Source organism: Alligator mississippiensis, chromosome 12 (assembly GCF_030867095.1).
Source record: "Alligator mississippiensis isolate rAllMis1 chromosome 12, rAllMis1, whole genome shotgun sequence".
In the NCBI taxonomy this organism is placed as follows: domain Eukaryota; kingdom Metazoa; phylum Chordata; order Crocodylia; family Alligatoridae; genus Alligator; species Alligator mississippiensis.
Window position 1 is genome coordinate 4,761,193 of NC_081835.1, and position 17,512 is coordinate 4,778,704.

Consider the following 17,512-nt stretch of genomic DNA (forward strand, 5'->3'; position numbering starts at 1 on the left):
CCACGCGCTTGGCCCAAACCAATCCAAACCCACACCCCTCGTCGAATCGGCCTGAGCCATCCCTGCTCTTAGGCCCCAACAAAGAGAAGTCTGTTTTAGCCTGGGTAAGATATCCCATCGTTCCTCTCCCCACAGCAAGGCAGCCCAGAGCTGGCTATCGCCCAATGTCATGGTAACTTTCTGTGTCACATGTTTGATCGGAAACAAATTGCTGCCTCTTGGTCTTTCTCTGTACAAAATGTTCAACTACAAAGCACAATCGAAAGCTTAGGTTTCATGAAAAGTTAACTCTCAGTCTCTGCAGAGAAACAAATGCTCTTATGTCTTTCCTTATGCTCAAGATTAGCTTAGCGTAACACCTCAGTTGCATATTCAGAGAGGGTGACCCATTCTTTAGATTTCTTTTTTTAATGATCAGAATAAAGACAGACCAGAGATCGCACGTTTGAGGCCATAGCAGACTCACTTATGGCATGGCCATCAGATTGCAATGAATCTGCGAAGTCTGCTGAACACCTGGTCACGACAAGGACGTGAGAAGGAAGGAAGGTGAGCGATACAAAGATGCACTTCTCTGCACCCCTCTTTACAGAAATTAATTCTTCTGTGCTGCAAATACGTTGCAAACTTGATTGAACTCCTCCTGGTAGGAACAGAACTAGGTGAGAGTCTAGACGTGTTATTTTATTACAGGGAAGACTGTGTGGTCTTCTGACCTGGAGGAAAGAGTCTGCGGAGAGGATCAGAGACAGACCACACCTGTCTCAAAAAAGAGCTCTTCTAAATGGCCCATTTTTTTTTACCCGTCTTGCCTTTAACATCCCCAGCTCATAGACTCTCCAACTGCGGATCTTGGTAGACAAATACTGGAACTCATTTACCGAACACAAGTGTTTGCTATTATGGCTGCACACGAAACTGCTTCCTAGAGCCATATTCCTCAAAGATGCTAATTCCTATGACCGCCATGGAGAATACTGCTCATCCTCCACAGCCAGCCACGGTCCTTAAAAACTGAAGGTGTTGATTCTGTCTATGTTCACGCTCAGTGTGAGGGCATGTTTGTGTGTAGCCATGTGTACAAATGTGCGTGTCTGCATAAAAAAATAAGTGCATACTTTTTACGTGTATATACAATGATTATTTATATATATATATAATATATGCAACTGGGTACATATGGATAGAAAACTACTCTGTAGGCGCATCTAAACATGCACTGATGCGCTTTAGTTAGTACGCATTAAATCTAATACCTCCATTGTGGGGTACTAAGAAAATTCACATTAGCCTGCTTAACGTACATTAACTAAAGAACACAGCTATTGGGCACATCTACACATGCGCTTTAAGGCATATTAGCCTATTTTAATGAGCATTAAAGTGTCACCCCAAAACCGTGCTCTTTAGTTAATGTGCATTAAAGACACATTTTCCTAGTACCTCACAATGGAGGTGCCAGATTTCATGCGTGTTAACTAAAGCACGTTAAGGCACATGTAGATACGCCCTATAAGTGACGCTTCATGCACGTTAACTAAATAGCACAGGTTTTTTTTTAAGTGACGCTTTACTGTGCATTACAATAGGCTAATGCACATGGAGGTGCACGTATCGATGTGCCCATGTGCTGTGCTATATCAGAAGCAAACAGATGAGTGTGTGAAGAAGCTACCATACACTCCAGCAAAAAAAATCCAGATTCCTCAGGGGCCCAAGCCAGGCACTTTTCTAATTATAAAGCGATTACAGCTCAGTGACTTCAAAGGGACCCGGTGTTTTGGAGTGAAAGGACGGTGGTATGCAGCTCAGCGAGTAGCCAGCTTGCTGCAAGGGAAGAAAGCGAGCGAGTAACAGCACGGTCACGGCTGCAACCAGATAATAGCCCTGCGCTCACGCAAGCCGGTAGAAGGCGGCATTTCCCCCTCTTGCCAGCTTTGCACCTGTCTGATGGTCTTTGACTGAGTGAGCCATCAAAAACCGGTTAAGGTTAGTGGCTTGAATAATTGGGGACCTGGCAGCTCCACAGAGACTCCACGGAGGCTTTTTATGCTCCGGTGGCTCTCAGCTCCGTCTTCTGGAGCAACGTTTTAATTTAGGCCTGCCTCCTCCATCCCGGAGAGCTTCATCTATAATTCAGGGGAGGCTAAAGTGACTGGCCTCTCCACCTCCTAGTTTAACACCTTCATTATGCTGAACAACGCTCTCATGGCTAAATCCTTTCAGAGGCTAATCCAGGCCAGATCAAAGGAGAGCAGCTTTTAAGGCAATCTCCACAGAGCTGAGGTGATTATTAATTCATTGGAAGGCTTTCTCTGAAGTGCCCTTTTATTTGTTGTATGCTAATGCATTTAAACCCCACTGACTGTTTAAACACAGGCTGCACCACTTAGGAGTAGGAAAACCAGCGTTTAAAAAAAGTTTGGGAACAGGAGTGCTGCTTTTTGCAGCCCTGAGACGAAATTCAAAGCCAGGACTTGAGCCCTCGTGAGCTTAACAGGCTCAGGCAGAACATCTCTCAAATGGGGCAGCTCCAAGCGTCACGAGCACGGCCTCAAACAGCGCAGCGAGGTGATCCGTGCGCTCTGACACTGGGAAGCAAAACAGCTGTTGAGCTGCCAAGTCACAGCCATCCTTCCTTCAGGGGAGAGCATGCAGCCCTGTGCACCCCAAATCTGACTGCACCGAGACCAGTGCAAGGCAAGAGGGTGGACATGAAAAGGTAACCCCCGCCCCGTACGCGCACTTCACAACTGGATACGTCCCCGGGGATATTCCCCGAGGCAGCCACTACTAGCACAGGCAAGGATCACGTGTGCAAACCTGTGCTTGTGCCTCGGGAGGAAGCCCAGAGGAGTTCCTCCAGGACGGGTCTTCCCTCTGCTCCCGCCGTGCTGCCCTCTTCCCCTGGGCCACTCTTGCCTTCAAATCCCCTCCAGCTAAAACCCACCTTTGCTTCTCTCTTCGAACTCTTCGCTCCCACATTTCCCCTCCCACACACTGAACCTTTCCCCTCGCTTTCTTCAGAAAAAACATCAAGACAAGTTACCCCAATGATCTGTCACTGAGTCCCCTGCCTTTTTTCCGGTGATGCCTATTAAAGTTTCCTGCCTAACCAGTACCCACTTTGCATCCTCTTCTGCCTCGTATTTCCCTCATCCCCTTTGGTGCACTCTCTGCCAACGCTCTCAGGTCCTTCCCCGTAGTCTCACATCCCCGGGTCTCCAACGAATACCCCTTCTCCTCTAAAATGGTCACAGACCTACATCCAAGACAGCAGGTCCCCTTTCTCCATCTTAGGTCCTCACCAGTCTTGCAGTTGCTCTCCTCCCCACCCCCAAAATCCCTCTCCCCGAGGTCTCTAATGACAAGGAGACAATACACCGCCTGCCAGGATTCATTCCAGCTGTCCGCTATCCATCTAGGCCCTTTTACTGCACCTCTAGCTGTGGCATCTCAGCACTGGAGACAGTGTGATGAGAGAGACGCAGGCTTAAACAAAAGGCAAGAAGTAATGATTAGAAGGGGGTTTGCAATTCGTCAGGAGCCAGCAGCACTTTTCTGACATGGCTGATTTTATACAGCCAATTTCAAATACCCCTCTCCGGGCAATCCCTTCCAAAGGGAAAAGCAGCAAGCTGACCAGGAATTCAAGGGCTGAGCCATTCAGGAAGCAAACTGTCAGCTGGACCCTGGCAAAGATCAAGCCATCTGAAAATATCTGCAATGCACGTATTTCCTTGAATGCTTCCCCCAAATGGTATCAGTTTATCCCTTTCAAGAGGTTGCGCCTGATGTATTTGCTGCAGCCTCCCTGCTGTTATGGAGTCACCGGAACAGCTCTCTCAAATAAACCAGTGCAAACCAGTCTGCCTCACCAGTGAAACCGATGGGGGCCCCTACTAGACCTTCCTCCTACTCACTCATATCCTAAAGCACAACATGTCACGTGCAACTTCCTCTGATTTTTACTGCCGTCTGTTCAGCTGCTCCACCTCATTTAGAGAGTATGTTAAAGCTTTTCTTGTCTACTTTTGCAGCCAAATTGTACTGTGCTGAACCTTTAAGGGGCAGAGATCATCAACCACTGCAATAGCACAGGGCTATGAAAACAGGAGCTACTAATAATGGCATTTATTTGTACTGAGTGACTTGAGACTGAGGATTTTGTCTCACACTTGCTTTAGATTTTGTCCTGCTTCCTAAAGAACAAAGCCTGCATAGGAAGAAAACCCTCCCTCTGTCTCTCATGTACGTGCACACACAACTGCTTCACGTAAAGGGCTCAACAAAACTTCAAAAGCCGGGATACTCACAGCTTGCTTAGGTTTTCAAGGCCTGTAAAAGCCCCATTGGTGTCTTCTATTGTACCCGAAATCTCGTTATGGTCCAGATCCCTGGGGGGAGACAAAAGAAAGCTCACAATCAATTTCTCAGCCTGGGGCAAGCCATTAAAGACATAGAGGGAAAAGTTTGGGAACAGCTTATGAAGAGCTTCCCACTTCTTCCCTTGCAGTACATCACCCTCCCATCAAAAGTCCAGCTTTGCAGCAAAGCAAGGTTAAATCAACGTTGTCAGAGCCGGCCCAGCTCCTTTCACATTGCTTTTCTTGCACATAGACCAGAACACTGGCACGCGATGGTGATGCTTTCATATCTACCGCTTACAGTAGATATGAAAAAAATCTTGGGCTTAAGCTCTTTGCTCTTTCCTTGCAGCTGTATGAAGTAGCCCATTGTGGGGAGGGAGGAATCTCTCAGTGAGCTTTGCTTGCTTGGTTTCTTTTTTTATATGAACGGCCAAAGAGAGACTCGGGACTCAGACCCACAGTATCTCTGGTGCAGCGTCATGTCCCTTCAGAGGAAGGTATCCCCCAAAGTAGGAAGAAGTGCAATACTCTTCCACCCAAACTTGGTTTCATCCTGATTTCTAACACTGTTTAAATCCTGATGCACAAGCTTTAATTTCCCTTCTCATACGATTGCATTAATTAGGGCAACTCTGCATGGTCTTGTCCCCGTAAATGTCCAGTCCCTTTTGGAAATGACTGTCTTTAGCTATCTTTCTCAATGAGTTCCTGAGTCCAGGGTCTTGGCTAAGGGAAATGTGCTGGCACAGCTATACCAGTATAATTTTAAAGCTCTACTTCTCTTCCACGTAACTCCTTCCATGTCTTCTATTTTGTTCCTACATAGATACAAGCATAAGGCCACAATTCAACCTAAGTTGCTTTCAAAATGAACACTGAATTTTGCAGTGAGGCAGGGATCAGTGAAAATGAGCAAATCAGGAAACAAACAAAATATTAAACATTTTGAAATAGCCTAAGAAACGCTTTTTGGCTTTAAATCTCCAGCCAGCTGTGTTCCAGCACGCTGACCCTAACTTCCAGTGTTGAGTAAGTAAAGATAAATACACGTAGAGGTGTCCTAACATTTCACAGGGAAGCACGCACAAATCCCCTCCAAAACATTATCTCACCATTTGTATTTTGCCTCTTTTGAGGTTAATTAGAACAGCAGGAAAGTTTCAAAGCTGCTTTGGTTTTTTTTTAAGGCACATATTCAAATGCATTGATTTAAAAGAAATGCAAAAATCGAGAACTCTTGGTTCAGAAATGATACCTTTTATTAGATGAACTGGGAAATTGCAAAAAAAAATATATTCTTTTTCTGTGATTTCCCGGTTCGTCTAATAAAAGGTATAATTTCTGATTCCAAGAGTTTTAGATTTTTGCATTTCTTTTTGTCTCAGACCAACACAGCTCCCAAATACCTCTCTGATTAAAAATACTCTTTTTTGCTTCATGTTATGTTTGGGAGGATTCTTCAGACACTGGGTAGTTTTTGGACCCTGTGCTACGGATATCTAGTTGTGCATGGGAACAGGAGAATGACTGTAGGCACAATTTATACGTACAGCACCTCTACCGAGCCTCCCTCAGCTAGGACAAGGCTGGGACGTATCTGCCAGGACCCAAAGTGACTGCAGGACTGATTTCTTGGCTTTTTTTGAATGTGAACTAAGAAAGAAGTGGCCAGAAGCCACAATCCCTGCTTCTCAGCTGGCGTCAGCATGAGACCTGGGTCTTGCATCTCAGAGCAACTGGCCCAGACAGTATACCCATGCCCGTCAGCATGGTCTGTGGGCAGGTCCATGCCAAGGGGATGGCAGAAAACAAATGCAGCAGGGTGCTGGCCCCCACCGTACTGTGGTGGCACTAGGGGAGAGGAGCGGTCGAGTCTGTGGGAGCTGCTCACAGGCACACCTAAAAGACCCCTCTCCTCCTAGAAGCCTTTTTTCTGGCCAGCTCCACCCCTGTGACTCTGCTTGGGCCCCCTGGCCGGCTGCCCCTTCCCAGGGTGCGAAGCAGAGGATGAGAAGGAGCAGCCTGTTTGAGACCTGACATGCACTTTTATGAATTGCCCGTCGCATTGTGCTGGCTTAGAAAGGGGAAGAAAATAGCTCTGCTTGTTGCTATGCTTGTCCTTCCAAAAGCAAGTGAAAGGCTTAGTGTTAAGGAGGGGAAAAAACCTGCTTTTTCACATGGACAAAAAATGGAGAGAGTGGGTATTCCGGCCGGGCTCGCTTTGTATTCAGCTCCTCTGCTCTCCCTGCCCCTGTTGCCAATTTCCTATTCTTTCCGGCTGGCTGAGCCTGAATGCTCGCTGCCTTGTTAATCATTGTGCGGCGAGGTCCCCAGGCCTGACCTCGATTTGAATAGCTCCACATTTCAGCAGTTTCACACCCACCAAAGGCTCGTCAACAATAGGCCATAATTAAAGCATGCTCGGGTCTTTTTCACCAGGTGCAGGGCCCAATAGGCCTTCTTCTTTATTAAATTAGAGCTCTCTCTCTCTGTGTGCTGAACATAAAAGGGGCTCGGCATTAACTGCAAAGAGAAGAGAGCTCCCAGCTCCTTTTCCCTCATTTTTCTTTGGAAGCCTCTGGCCCCTGCACTGACAGCTGCTTGGGAGAAGGCCTTTGCTGAATGCCAATGCCTGAAAGGCTCCGGCTTTAAAAAAACAGAGGCCCTTCTCAGTCACTTCCTCCAGTGTGAAACTCAATAGACGGGATAAATAAGATGTGTGCCGTACAGTAACCGGGCCCAGGGAAGCCGCTCCCTTCTCATTGCCTTTTAATTAATCAAGGGATAATGGGCGAGGGAAGAGGAATCAAAGTATCAAGCTGTATTTCTTTAGTTAAAAAAAAAAAAACCCACAGAATTCAATCAGTCCAATGAACACAGCTGGCCTTGATGTCTGAACGTGCTCTAGAGACTTCCCAGCGTCGGAGATTAAAGAGCCAGGCAGCCAACAGAAAGGGGGACACCCCTCATGCTGGCGGTACTGAGGACAGCACGATGCTGACATGAACAAACCGAATCCCAAAGGGAAGGGCTGGATTCCCCACTCCTTGATGGAGACTCATATCAGGCCTGGATACCCACCCCCCTGGAAGATGCATGGTGAGTGTGGGTGATGCCCCTGCTTTTGTGCCTGGTCGGAGTGAGGGTCGGACGTGGCCCCTTCCAGTCTGATGTTCCCAACCCCTTACTCCTTGATGGGCTGGAACAGGACCGCTCCTCAGCATTGCACAGCAGCGCTCGTGAGGCTTTCCAGCCCAGTGGGAACAAGGCTGCTGTATGCACGTGGAGCGTGTGTGTGGACTCAGATGTGTGCTGCTCAGCTCCCTGTAAGGGCAACTTACAGCACGCGCAGGTTTCGGAGTCCCTTGAAGGCGCCCTCGGCGATGTGGCTGATGGAGTTGCGGCTGAGTCGCAGCACGTGCAGCCCCCCCAGGTCTGCCAGGCTCCCCTCGTCCAGCCGGGTCAGGTTGTTGTAGGACAAGATTCTGGAGAGAAAACCAGTGCGCCGGTCACTACGAGCACTTTCCATCCGCTCTGCAATGGCCCGGGAGCTTCCTTGCAAGTCAGCTCCCGTGCACAGCCCATGCACACACAGAGCTCCCATACGAATGCAACATCTCAGTGAGCAGCTAACTGGGATGCAAAGGGGAAGCAGGGTCCAGTCTGCAAATGTTGCAAGGGATAATGCGGAACATATGCATCTAGGAGCAAATCAGGAGAAACTCTGGCCCCGTCTGGCCCCCCTGTCAAGCCCAGGACTGCCAAGGCTTGCCAACTCACTGGGAGGAGCTATCCTGCCTCCCCTCCAGGCTGCTTGGTGCTATCAACTCCAGACCAGAGGCTTCCACTGTGAATGCATATTCTTGGCAGGGCTGTACCTATTGCAATCCTGGAGGTGTCTCATCTCTATTCATTTTCACCCAGGGAGCCTCAGGCATCTAGGTGTGGGTGTCTCCATTGCTTGCCCAACCCCAGCCAAGAGCACGAGCCAAAACGATTTTGCTACGAGGCAATTTAGCCTGTAGCAATGCATTGTTTAATAATTCCCTTCCCACGTGGGGAAGGTCACCCCCACAATCCGCCCCTGCCTTGTTCCAAGGGTGTACGCATGCCTGAGATCCCTACTCAATGGCTAACAGCTGAGGGGTTGTCTTGGTTTCTATCCACCCTTTTCCGTCATGCGTGCTCCCCCCTGGCTTTATGGCAGGTCTCGTGCAGTGGCGTAGCTGGCACTCAAAGGGGAGAGATGAGATGTGGCTAGCAGCAAATACAGACTCCTCTGAAAAGAAGCCTCAACCCTACCTCTGAAGGGAAATATCACGGCACTGCCACTGGGAAGGGGCTGGATAAGGGCAGACAGGCTGGTGTGGAAGACCCCCTGGGTGCAGAGCAGATCAAGCCACTGCCAACAGACCCAGACCGGGGACAACAGAGCTTGGCCAAACTTAACTGCTCTGGTAATTCCTAGTTGTTGTCCCAACCCTTGTGGGGCTCTTGGGAGCGGAAAGTGTTGCTCTAGTTGCACTGCTCCCTAATCCAGGGGCTTTTGGGTGTAAAAATTGTCAATCGAGCTCAACCCTCTTCCCCAGCTCAGTTCATTTGAGTGGCTTTTCTAAAGTGACCTAGGCCTGCAAGTCCGACTGAAAGTCCTCCGCATCCAGGCCCTTAAGTCACTTAGAAGCCTTGGAAAATCCTGCTCTGGGAAGATGTTGAAGGCTTTTGTTATACGGGCGACAAGAAAAATCCCTTGGATGGCTCCAGACCTTCGAATTCCTCCTCCAGCCCTGCCTCCAAACAAGCCCATGTCAAAAATGTTCCCAGAGCTTGCATAAAAGCCACTGCACAAGCAAAGCCTAAGTCAAAACAGACCCATATTCCTAAACGCTGCGAGTGTCATTTACTTGGCAAACGAGCGGCCTTGTTTTTTAAATGGGCAAGTGGGGAGGGAGGCGTTGGAAGCGATTCAGCAGAGATGAATGCGTTTCGAGATGGCCTGGGACAACAGACCTCCATTCCTAAAGACCTTGCCGTGTTAGCTGTGAAGAACTGGCATGTGGTCAAAATTATGTCCTCACCTGCAATTAAAGAATTTGGGGGTGTTTTTTTTTTCTTTCCAAGAAAAAAAAATAGTAATTCTCAAAAGCAATCCTAAGTCTGGCTGGAAGAAAAGAAATAGTTCCCTTTGATATTCTGCAGAAGGGGTTTCTGCCACAACTGCTAACAGCATGCTCCCTTCAGCTTCTCCTGACGTCATGTGGGCATGGACAGCAGCAAGGTTTAGAGTATCTGTCATTAGGGTTGCAACCAGCTGGAAAGTTTCCGATGCTGAAGCGCCAGGCAGGGCTCTCAGCAGCAGGCTCGGGGCTCAGCCTCCTGCCTATGGGACTGACTGGCTTACACACCAGTGCCTTTTCCTCCCCGGCGGCTTCGCCTACGCTAGGTCTGCAAAAGGGGCAAGCAGGTCAACGGTGCTTTCCTTCCACGGCACGTTTGAATGCGGGGAGATGCGGGGGTGGAGGGGAGAGTAGACGCTGACAGTCTGAAAGTACCGATGACGGTAATAATAATGAAACAGAATGGGGTTAATTGGCAACCTGTTCTCTTGTTGCTCTACCCGGGATTGTGTTACATTTTCCATTAGGTCCCATTCCCATTAAAGCAAACTGCACATAAATAGCCTTGATTATGTTTTTCTTACAAAGAAAGACCCTGGCCAGCTTCCTATTTTGGTTTGGTGCAACTTTATGCTTGCCTATTACTCTACCTGCAGCTGGGGCGGGTTCCATTATATAGATGTCTAAGTACCTGATTTGCAAGGACAATCAGGCACTTAATGCAACTGCTGGGTGGCCTCAAGTTTTCCTTTCTTTGCCATCTCATGTCCCAGTTCAGAAACCGGGGTTACGTTTCTTCCCAATGGAGGCAGAACACTCAGCCCTTTGATGCCATAGCACTGCCCTTTCTCCCATGAAAGTCTACCGTTCCTCGGGCTTCACCCGACTACTTGGAAAGCCGTTCCACATAAAAAAAAAAAAAAGGTAGACTGACAATGTTCATTGCTAACTAAAAAACAACAGTTTTAACAGTACTGGTGCTGGACAGCCCCAGCACCAAATTAAACATGCAGATTAGCTACCCTCTACATAAGGGACGTGGGAGTCTGCATAAGGATAGAAGAGCTCTAGGGAAATTTCCCTTCTTCTTGTTGCCCCTCTATTCCAGATCAGCCTTCATGTCCTCGACTAGCAGACGCTAGCCTCTGGCTGCTCCTAGCAATACCCTTCCCCCAAAGCCTGGCAGATTTTGCAAAGCTTGGTGCAACTGCCCAAGTGACTGCCTGGCAAATCTCAGCACAGCAGCACATTTTGCCCATGCATCCAGGAATCAGATTGGTGTGCCTCCTGGGGACCAGGGACCTCATTCCCAGCAGCACAGTAAGCCACTGATTGCTTGTCCCCAGCCTCATCTACCCACAGATACGTGCCCTGGCCACTACCTGATTCTTCCCTTAGTCCTCCATGCACAATAAAATAATCTCCATGGTGATAAATTTGGCTTTTGCACCCAAATAGGTCTTAACGTCCCTGTGAACGTCTGGAGAATCCAGCCTGCCTTTCATAGTTTTATCGTTTAATAGTTTGTCTGTTCAGGCTGGGACAGGCTCTGGATAAAGCAACATGCTGATTGTCATGGAAGGCCGGTAGGCCACTGGCCTGCACTACTGTGTGTACAACTCTGTGCATTAAATAACCAGTATTTAGACTCTCCAGGCCGAGTGAAGGAAGACCCTTTGGGAGCTGTCTGGAAAATGGGAACATTTTTTTGCAATGAACATGTCTCAAGAAGGGGATCCCCTTACTCTGCACCGAGAGACTTCTGAATCTGAACATCTGTCCCTAGCTCCAGATCTGTCTCGGTGGAAGTGAGATCCCTGGAAAGTTTAGCACAAAGTTTCCAGCACCAGGTGAGATTCAAGCTGAAAGGAGGAGTTAGTTCCTCTGCGGACCTGCATGTACTAAGTGTTCATGTAAAAAGAATCGACCTTGTGTTCTCTGATCACCCAGTTCAGCGTGTTTAAGGAGGGATGGTTCCTCCTGAAAGCACAATGAACAGCCTGAATGCACCTCTTCCTCAGAGCATGCAGCTTTACTCTTCATCAGGCTGTCATTGGTGGGGCGGAGGGGCTTTTGTGTATCCAAGTGATTGTATTTGCACCTGGAAATCTCCGAAGAGCGAGGCTGCCGTGTTTACCTTCTGACAGATGCACCCTTCAGCCAGGGTAATGTGTAAACAGCAGCAGCAAGGATAAAATACTTCACTCACTGCCTTGACGGAGGCCAGAACTCTAGTGGTTACAATCGTGTAAATAAAGAGCCATAAAGCACAGCTTCCTCCAAGCTCTGCAGCGCACACGCTGCAAGAGAGGGCATGTGTTAGCAAGCACCTGAAGAAGTAGGGTGTTTGTACCTGAAAGCTTGCAAAAAACATTTTTTCCATCTATTTGGTTGGTCTAATAAAAGAGATCACATTTATCCAAAGAACCTTGTCAGTCAGTACCTAAGGCACTAGGAAGTCTCCCAAATGAGAACCTTGCCTCGCTCTTGTAAGCTAACCCGTTTACTCCTTACTGCTGGGGCAACTTTATTCAAAGCAGGTGCCACATAAGTCACATCACTATGAAAGAGCCTGGCCATTATTGCAATCAGAAAACAACTTACAGTTCGTGTAGCTTCTGACAGAAGCTCCAGCCATCAGGGTTGATGCGAGATATCAAGTTGTTACTAAGGTGAAGCTGCTGGAGGGAGGAGAGGCCGTAAAGAGAGCCGCTGTTCACTTCGGTCAGGCTGTTGTACTCCAGGTGCCTGGGGAGAAAACCAAGGGAGCATATTTGGACTTTCCAGTAGAAACTGAAACACCCCTTATAAAACATTGCTATTTGCCTCTATACCTGGCTGCACACTTCCATGCACGCACGTGTGTGAACGGCATGAGTAAACTCCAGGAGAGTCTCAGGAACGGGTCTGGAGTGTGTCCAAAGAAACCTTTGCTCGGTTGCAACACCCATCTCCCCATTTCCTAATGTGTAACTGGGGTTTATGTCTCGGGTCTATCCAGTGTGGCTCCACCTTTGTTATGACAAAGCTCAGCATTTTGTATCGAGACCTTCAAGTGCTCCCTGGCAATACTGTTTCTGGGAATCCCCATCCAGAGGAAAAACTACAGATGGGGAAGTGTCAGCTTGCTTGCTATCCAGGCTGTCCCAAGAGGAAGGACATTCAGGCCTGTGACACGTACTTCCATGTACCGGTTACAATAAGACTTATGGAGGATCTGGGTGAGCTTTTACTTCTGGAGCAACTGAGATATTTTATTGTGTTTTCAAATCCTACTGCCGTAGGATCTCAAAACACTGTTTGAAAGGTATTTGAGCAACTTTAAAGGTACTGTTTCTTGAGCCTTGTTTTTATACAGCTGATAAAGCAGAGTTTCTTCCTACTTTATATGTAGTGTGTATAGACCAGTGATTCTCAACCAGGGTGCCTTCAGGTCCTTTCAAGGGTGATTTTGGGTATCACACAATGGTTTATGAGCATGATTCACCAGATAAACCCAGAGACTTCAAACAGAAATCCATAGCTCTCATCTTTCTGAGTTCTTTGCCACTGAACAACTGCTCTATTATTTTTCTGTAGGTACAAAAAGGTGAAAACTAAGAGCTGGCATTTTCCAAGGGGTGCCTTGAGTCTAGAAAGATTGAAGACCACCAGTACAGATGCACACCCTGCCTATATTTATTATCCCACAATACGGTATTTAGTTTCCATCTATCTGACAGTCTTATATTGCTGCCTATCTTGGTGGTATCCAAGCACCTTCTAGATAAAGTCAGCTCCAAAAGACGAGTCTTGAGGTGTCTTTATGGAGTCTCTGCATTTCTACCTCTTGGGGTCAGAGCCCTGTTCTGGGTGAGTTTTAATTTGGGGAGAGGGGAGGTAGCTGGTGACGGTTTGGGACTAAAAGGAGTGTCTACCTTGTGAGCATCACTTCTGCTGGAAAGGGTGTCTCCAAGGAGCAGACCCACTCAAGCACAGGAGGCAAGCTCACCACACTGGCAGCAGCACGAGAGCTTGCTGGAAGAAGGGGAAGGGCCTACAATCCACAGCAAAGGAGGAGCTATGTCCATTTGCCCTTTTACACCTGCCTCCTGTCTGCAGCAGGGATGTGACGGAGCAGAGCCCAGACTAGCAATTAGGATAGGTGCTGAGCCAGACCTGACAGCATCAGAGCACAAAAGTCCCCCACCTGCCACCGTGCAACCGCTGGGCATGCGGCAGCGACCTGGTAGGACACGGGTCAACGCGGGAGAGAGGAGGGGAGACCCTGGGAGAAAAGCAACCCGCTTCCAGTAAGCGCGTGCGTCGCCCAACTTACAGCACTTGCATCTTGGCCAGGCCCCAGAAGGCCCCGTCCGTCAGCTTGCTGATGTTGTTGCGCTGCAGCTTCAGTACTTCCAAGCTGTCCAGCCCCTGGAAGGTGAGGCCCTCGATCAGGCGGATGCGGTTCCGGTTCAGCTCCCTGCAATCACCGACACGGGACACATGTATTAAACCCCCGTGCTTTCTCCTGGGATCAGCTGCACAATGCGGGGAGGAGCGCCAGCAAGCTCCTCCGTGAGCCGTTCCCACGAGGGAGCAGAAGGGCACCGGAAACATGGGATACTGGAGCTGGCCAGGAAATTCAGCTGGGCGCATTCCCTAAACAAACTCGCTCTTGGGAAAGCTTTGCTGTACGGAGGAGAAGCGGAAGAGATGCAGAGTTGCAATTCTTTCCCTCCAGCGGCCGTTTCCATTAAGCCCTTTATCCTTTTCGCCAGCATTCACACGTCATCTGCCCTCATGTGAAAGCCCCATCTGAACCAGCAGATCGAAGGCTCAGCAGTATTTCCCTTGCAAACCTTTGTTTTTCCAGGAGTAAAATTGACTCTGACATAAACATGAGCCACACGAAGTGCGAGCCCAGGTGCACGTTTTATTACTAGGTCTGAAAGGACAACATTCAGTTCCCCAGACAACTTTAGCCTTCTCCCCCCCTCCGTAGTATTGTAAGAAAAGATTAAGAAAGAAGTTTCTACAAAAACAAGGGTTTTTTTTGCACTTGGAGATCCGAGCTCTGTTCTGTTTGTTCCTGTCTGTCATTTGAAAAGCAATCGATGCTTAAAAAAAGAACAATCGGGAGTACCATTATGTCCGATGGTTCCCATCCTACGGGGGTGATACCCAGGGGAGCTATGGGGCACGTCACGACCTGCTACCCTTGAGCACAGCAGATGAAATCCCAGCTCCACAAAAGGTACTGGTTTGCTTATTGCTCTTTAAAAACCCAAGTTCACTGAACCCAGTGGAAAGGGTATTTTGGATCAGGCCCATAAAGGCTATAAACAGAGGGGAAAAGTCAAACAATTAGAACAACTCTTTGCCCATAAAGCCCATTTATAGTTGCAGATGTAGGTGTGTGCCCGGGCAGCTTACTCCATCCTGCAGCTGGGATAATAACAATGTGTGTGTTAACCCATCAACAGCACTGGTGTGTCTGCCCAAATATCACTGCACAGTTTAACAACCTCCCTTCACTGCACTTTTATGGCCACATAAAGATACCTGTGTGGTCTTGAAAGCATAACAATACGGTGGTTCATAACAACACCGTCACTCAGCCCTGTCTGTCCAAATTTTCCCACCAAGATAATTCTTGACCATATAAAATGTATTAACTGTCCCTTAAGACAGCTGCTCTTTTTTTTTTGGAGACACTTGTCCATATCAACAGCTCCCATATTATTTTCATCCAGAGACTGATCCAAATAAGTCAACGAGTCTGAGACAAAATGAACCCTCTCCCAATTTGTTTTATGAGGTGCTGCCATAGGACTATTAAATATAGCTTATTCTGAGTTTTATAGATGGAGAGTGAGGAAGGGCTGCACTTGGTGCACATGTCCTCGGGGAAATTTTGTCTCCATAAAGTTTGGTTAGCCTTAATTAAAGTGCACGTTTCTACTCACAGTTGAGTTAGCCTGGGTAGCTTGAATGCCTTGACAGGAAGCTGGGCGATCCTGTTTTTACTCAGCCGGAGTGTTAGCAGGGAGCGTGACAGACCATCAAAAGCACCAGGCTCCAGGGCACTGATTCTGTTGTTCCCCAGGTAGCTGTAATAAACCATCACAGAGAACTTCGTGGTTATGTCAGAGCTCTTCATTGTTGGGTGATCAGCATTTGCACAGTGGCCAAATAGCAGGATGAAGGTAGACGTGCTCCATTTAAATAGCTCAGGCTTTTGGATAAATGCAAGCAAACTACCTTACCAGGGCCCACGCTGGGGTCCAGGCTTTTGGATAAATGCAAGCAAACCACCTTGCCCAGAGCCCATCCGGGTTTTTGGATAAATGCAAGCAAACCACCTTGCCCAGAGCCCATCTGGGTTTTTGGATAAATGCAAGCAAACTACCTTGTCCGGAGTCCATCCGGGCTTTTGGATAAATGCAAACAAACTACCTTGTCCGGAGTCCATCCGGGCTTTTGGATAAATGCATGCAAATCACCTTGCCCAGAGCCCATGCTGGGGTCCAGGCTTTTGGATAAATGCAAGCAAACCACCTTGCCCAGAGCCCATCCAGGTTTTTGGATAAATGCAAGCAAACCACCTTGCCCAGAGCCCATCCGGGTTTTTGGATAAATGCAAGCAAACCACCTTGCCCAGAGCCCATCCGGGTTTTTGGATAAATGCAAGCAAACTACCTTGTCCGGAGTCCATCCAGGCTTTTGGATAAATGCATGCAAATCACCTTGCCCAGAGCCCATGCTGGGGTCCAGGCTTTTGGATAAATGCAAGGACACCACCTTACCCAGAGCCCATCCAGGCTTTTGGATAAATGCAAGCCATTTATCCAAAATAAAGGGAGGTACACACTCCTGTGATTTATGCAAAATCACTTTGCCCAGAGCCCACACTGGGGTCCCAGGCTTTCAGATGAATGCAAGCAAACCACTCTGCCGAGGGCCCATGCTGGGGTCTAGGCTTTTGGATGAATGAAAGCAAACCATCTTGCCCGCAGCCCGTGCTGGGGTCTAACCTGGGAGAGTGCCGATTCCCTCCTGAGAGACCTTAAACACCCTCCACTCCAATGCAGGTGATTGTTAGCAGGGCTCTCCATCAGATCCATAACACAGTCATCCATCATATGCAAACAGGGCCTGAAAGTGCAGTCTCTGAAGACTGCTTGAAATTATGAATGCAACTCGTGGGGCTGCAGCTTCTAGAGCAGCTGTCACATGAATCATATACAGATTACGCTGCATTTTCCCTGCAAGGCCCACTGGGGCTCTGGTTTGATTCCTTGCAGCCTGTTCTCTACGGGTGGGTTCCCTGAGTGGGTTGTCACTCAGGGACAAGTACATGATCCAAAGGGAAACAGCTATTTTCTCCCACCCGCATGCCTCCCAGTGTGTACCTCCCTGCTCCGGCTTCACGTGTTCAAAGCTTTGCGGGACACGTTCATGTGTGCCTGACTCGGTCACTGTTCTCATTGCAGCTGGCAAAATAGTGGCACTTGCATTACTACTCGGATGATGGGACACCCCCTCTCCATCGCACGTGAGATGCAGGTGTTAGAAGCCCCCCTAATTCAGAGGGTTTGGTACCGATTCGTTAGCAGAGATGGTGGCAGGGCCTTCTCTCTGCTGCAGCAATTCAACAAACGCTGTTCCCGGCAAGAGAAAAAAAACAACTTACAGCTCCTTTATGTGAAGTCCCTGCGGAAAGGAACCGCTTCGTATTTCCGTGATGTCATTGAAACTCAGGTCCAACGTTTCCAGGGCAACGTAGGGCTTCAGCTGACTCGCATCGATGCTCCGGATCCTGTTGTGATGTCTGAAACAGACGGGATGAGAATTGGAGAGGTTTGCCAAAAGGGGGGGGGGAAAAAAGACAGAACCAGAGATTTTAGCACTTGCCAGCCAGCTTGTCACGCAGGCAACTTGCTGGATTTCTCTAGCGACTGTCCCATTAAGATACCACGGTGCCAGAGACACGCACACGGGCCCTGTAGTGCTCCTAAAGCAAACCAGACCGTATTCAATCACAAG

The 17,512-nt window shown here is 48.4% G+C and overlaps 1 protein-coding gene across 1 annotated transcript in view; it reads right to left on the reverse strand.

The window, feature by feature from the left end:
* LRIG1 (leucine rich repeats and immunoglobulin like domains 1) overlaps positions 1-17,512 on the reverse strand; it is a 106,293-nt gene that overhangs the window by 16,874 nt on the left and 71,907 nt on the right. The window contains exons 4-9 of the mRNA XM_014605039.3: positions 17,160-17,297; positions 15,433-15,576; positions 13,803-13,946; positions 12,089-12,232; positions 7,712-7,855; positions 4,317-4,397 (exon numbers count right to left, since the gene is read on the reverse strand). Coding sequence (XP_014460525.1) covers positions 4,317-4,397; positions 7,712-7,855; positions 12,089-12,232; positions 13,803-13,946; positions 15,433-15,576; positions 17,160-17,297 — 795 coding nt within the window. The remainder of the gene's footprint in view (positions 1-4,316; positions 4,398-7,711; positions 7,856-12,088; positions 12,233-13,802; positions 13,947-15,432; positions 15,577-17,159; positions 17,298-17,512) is intronic.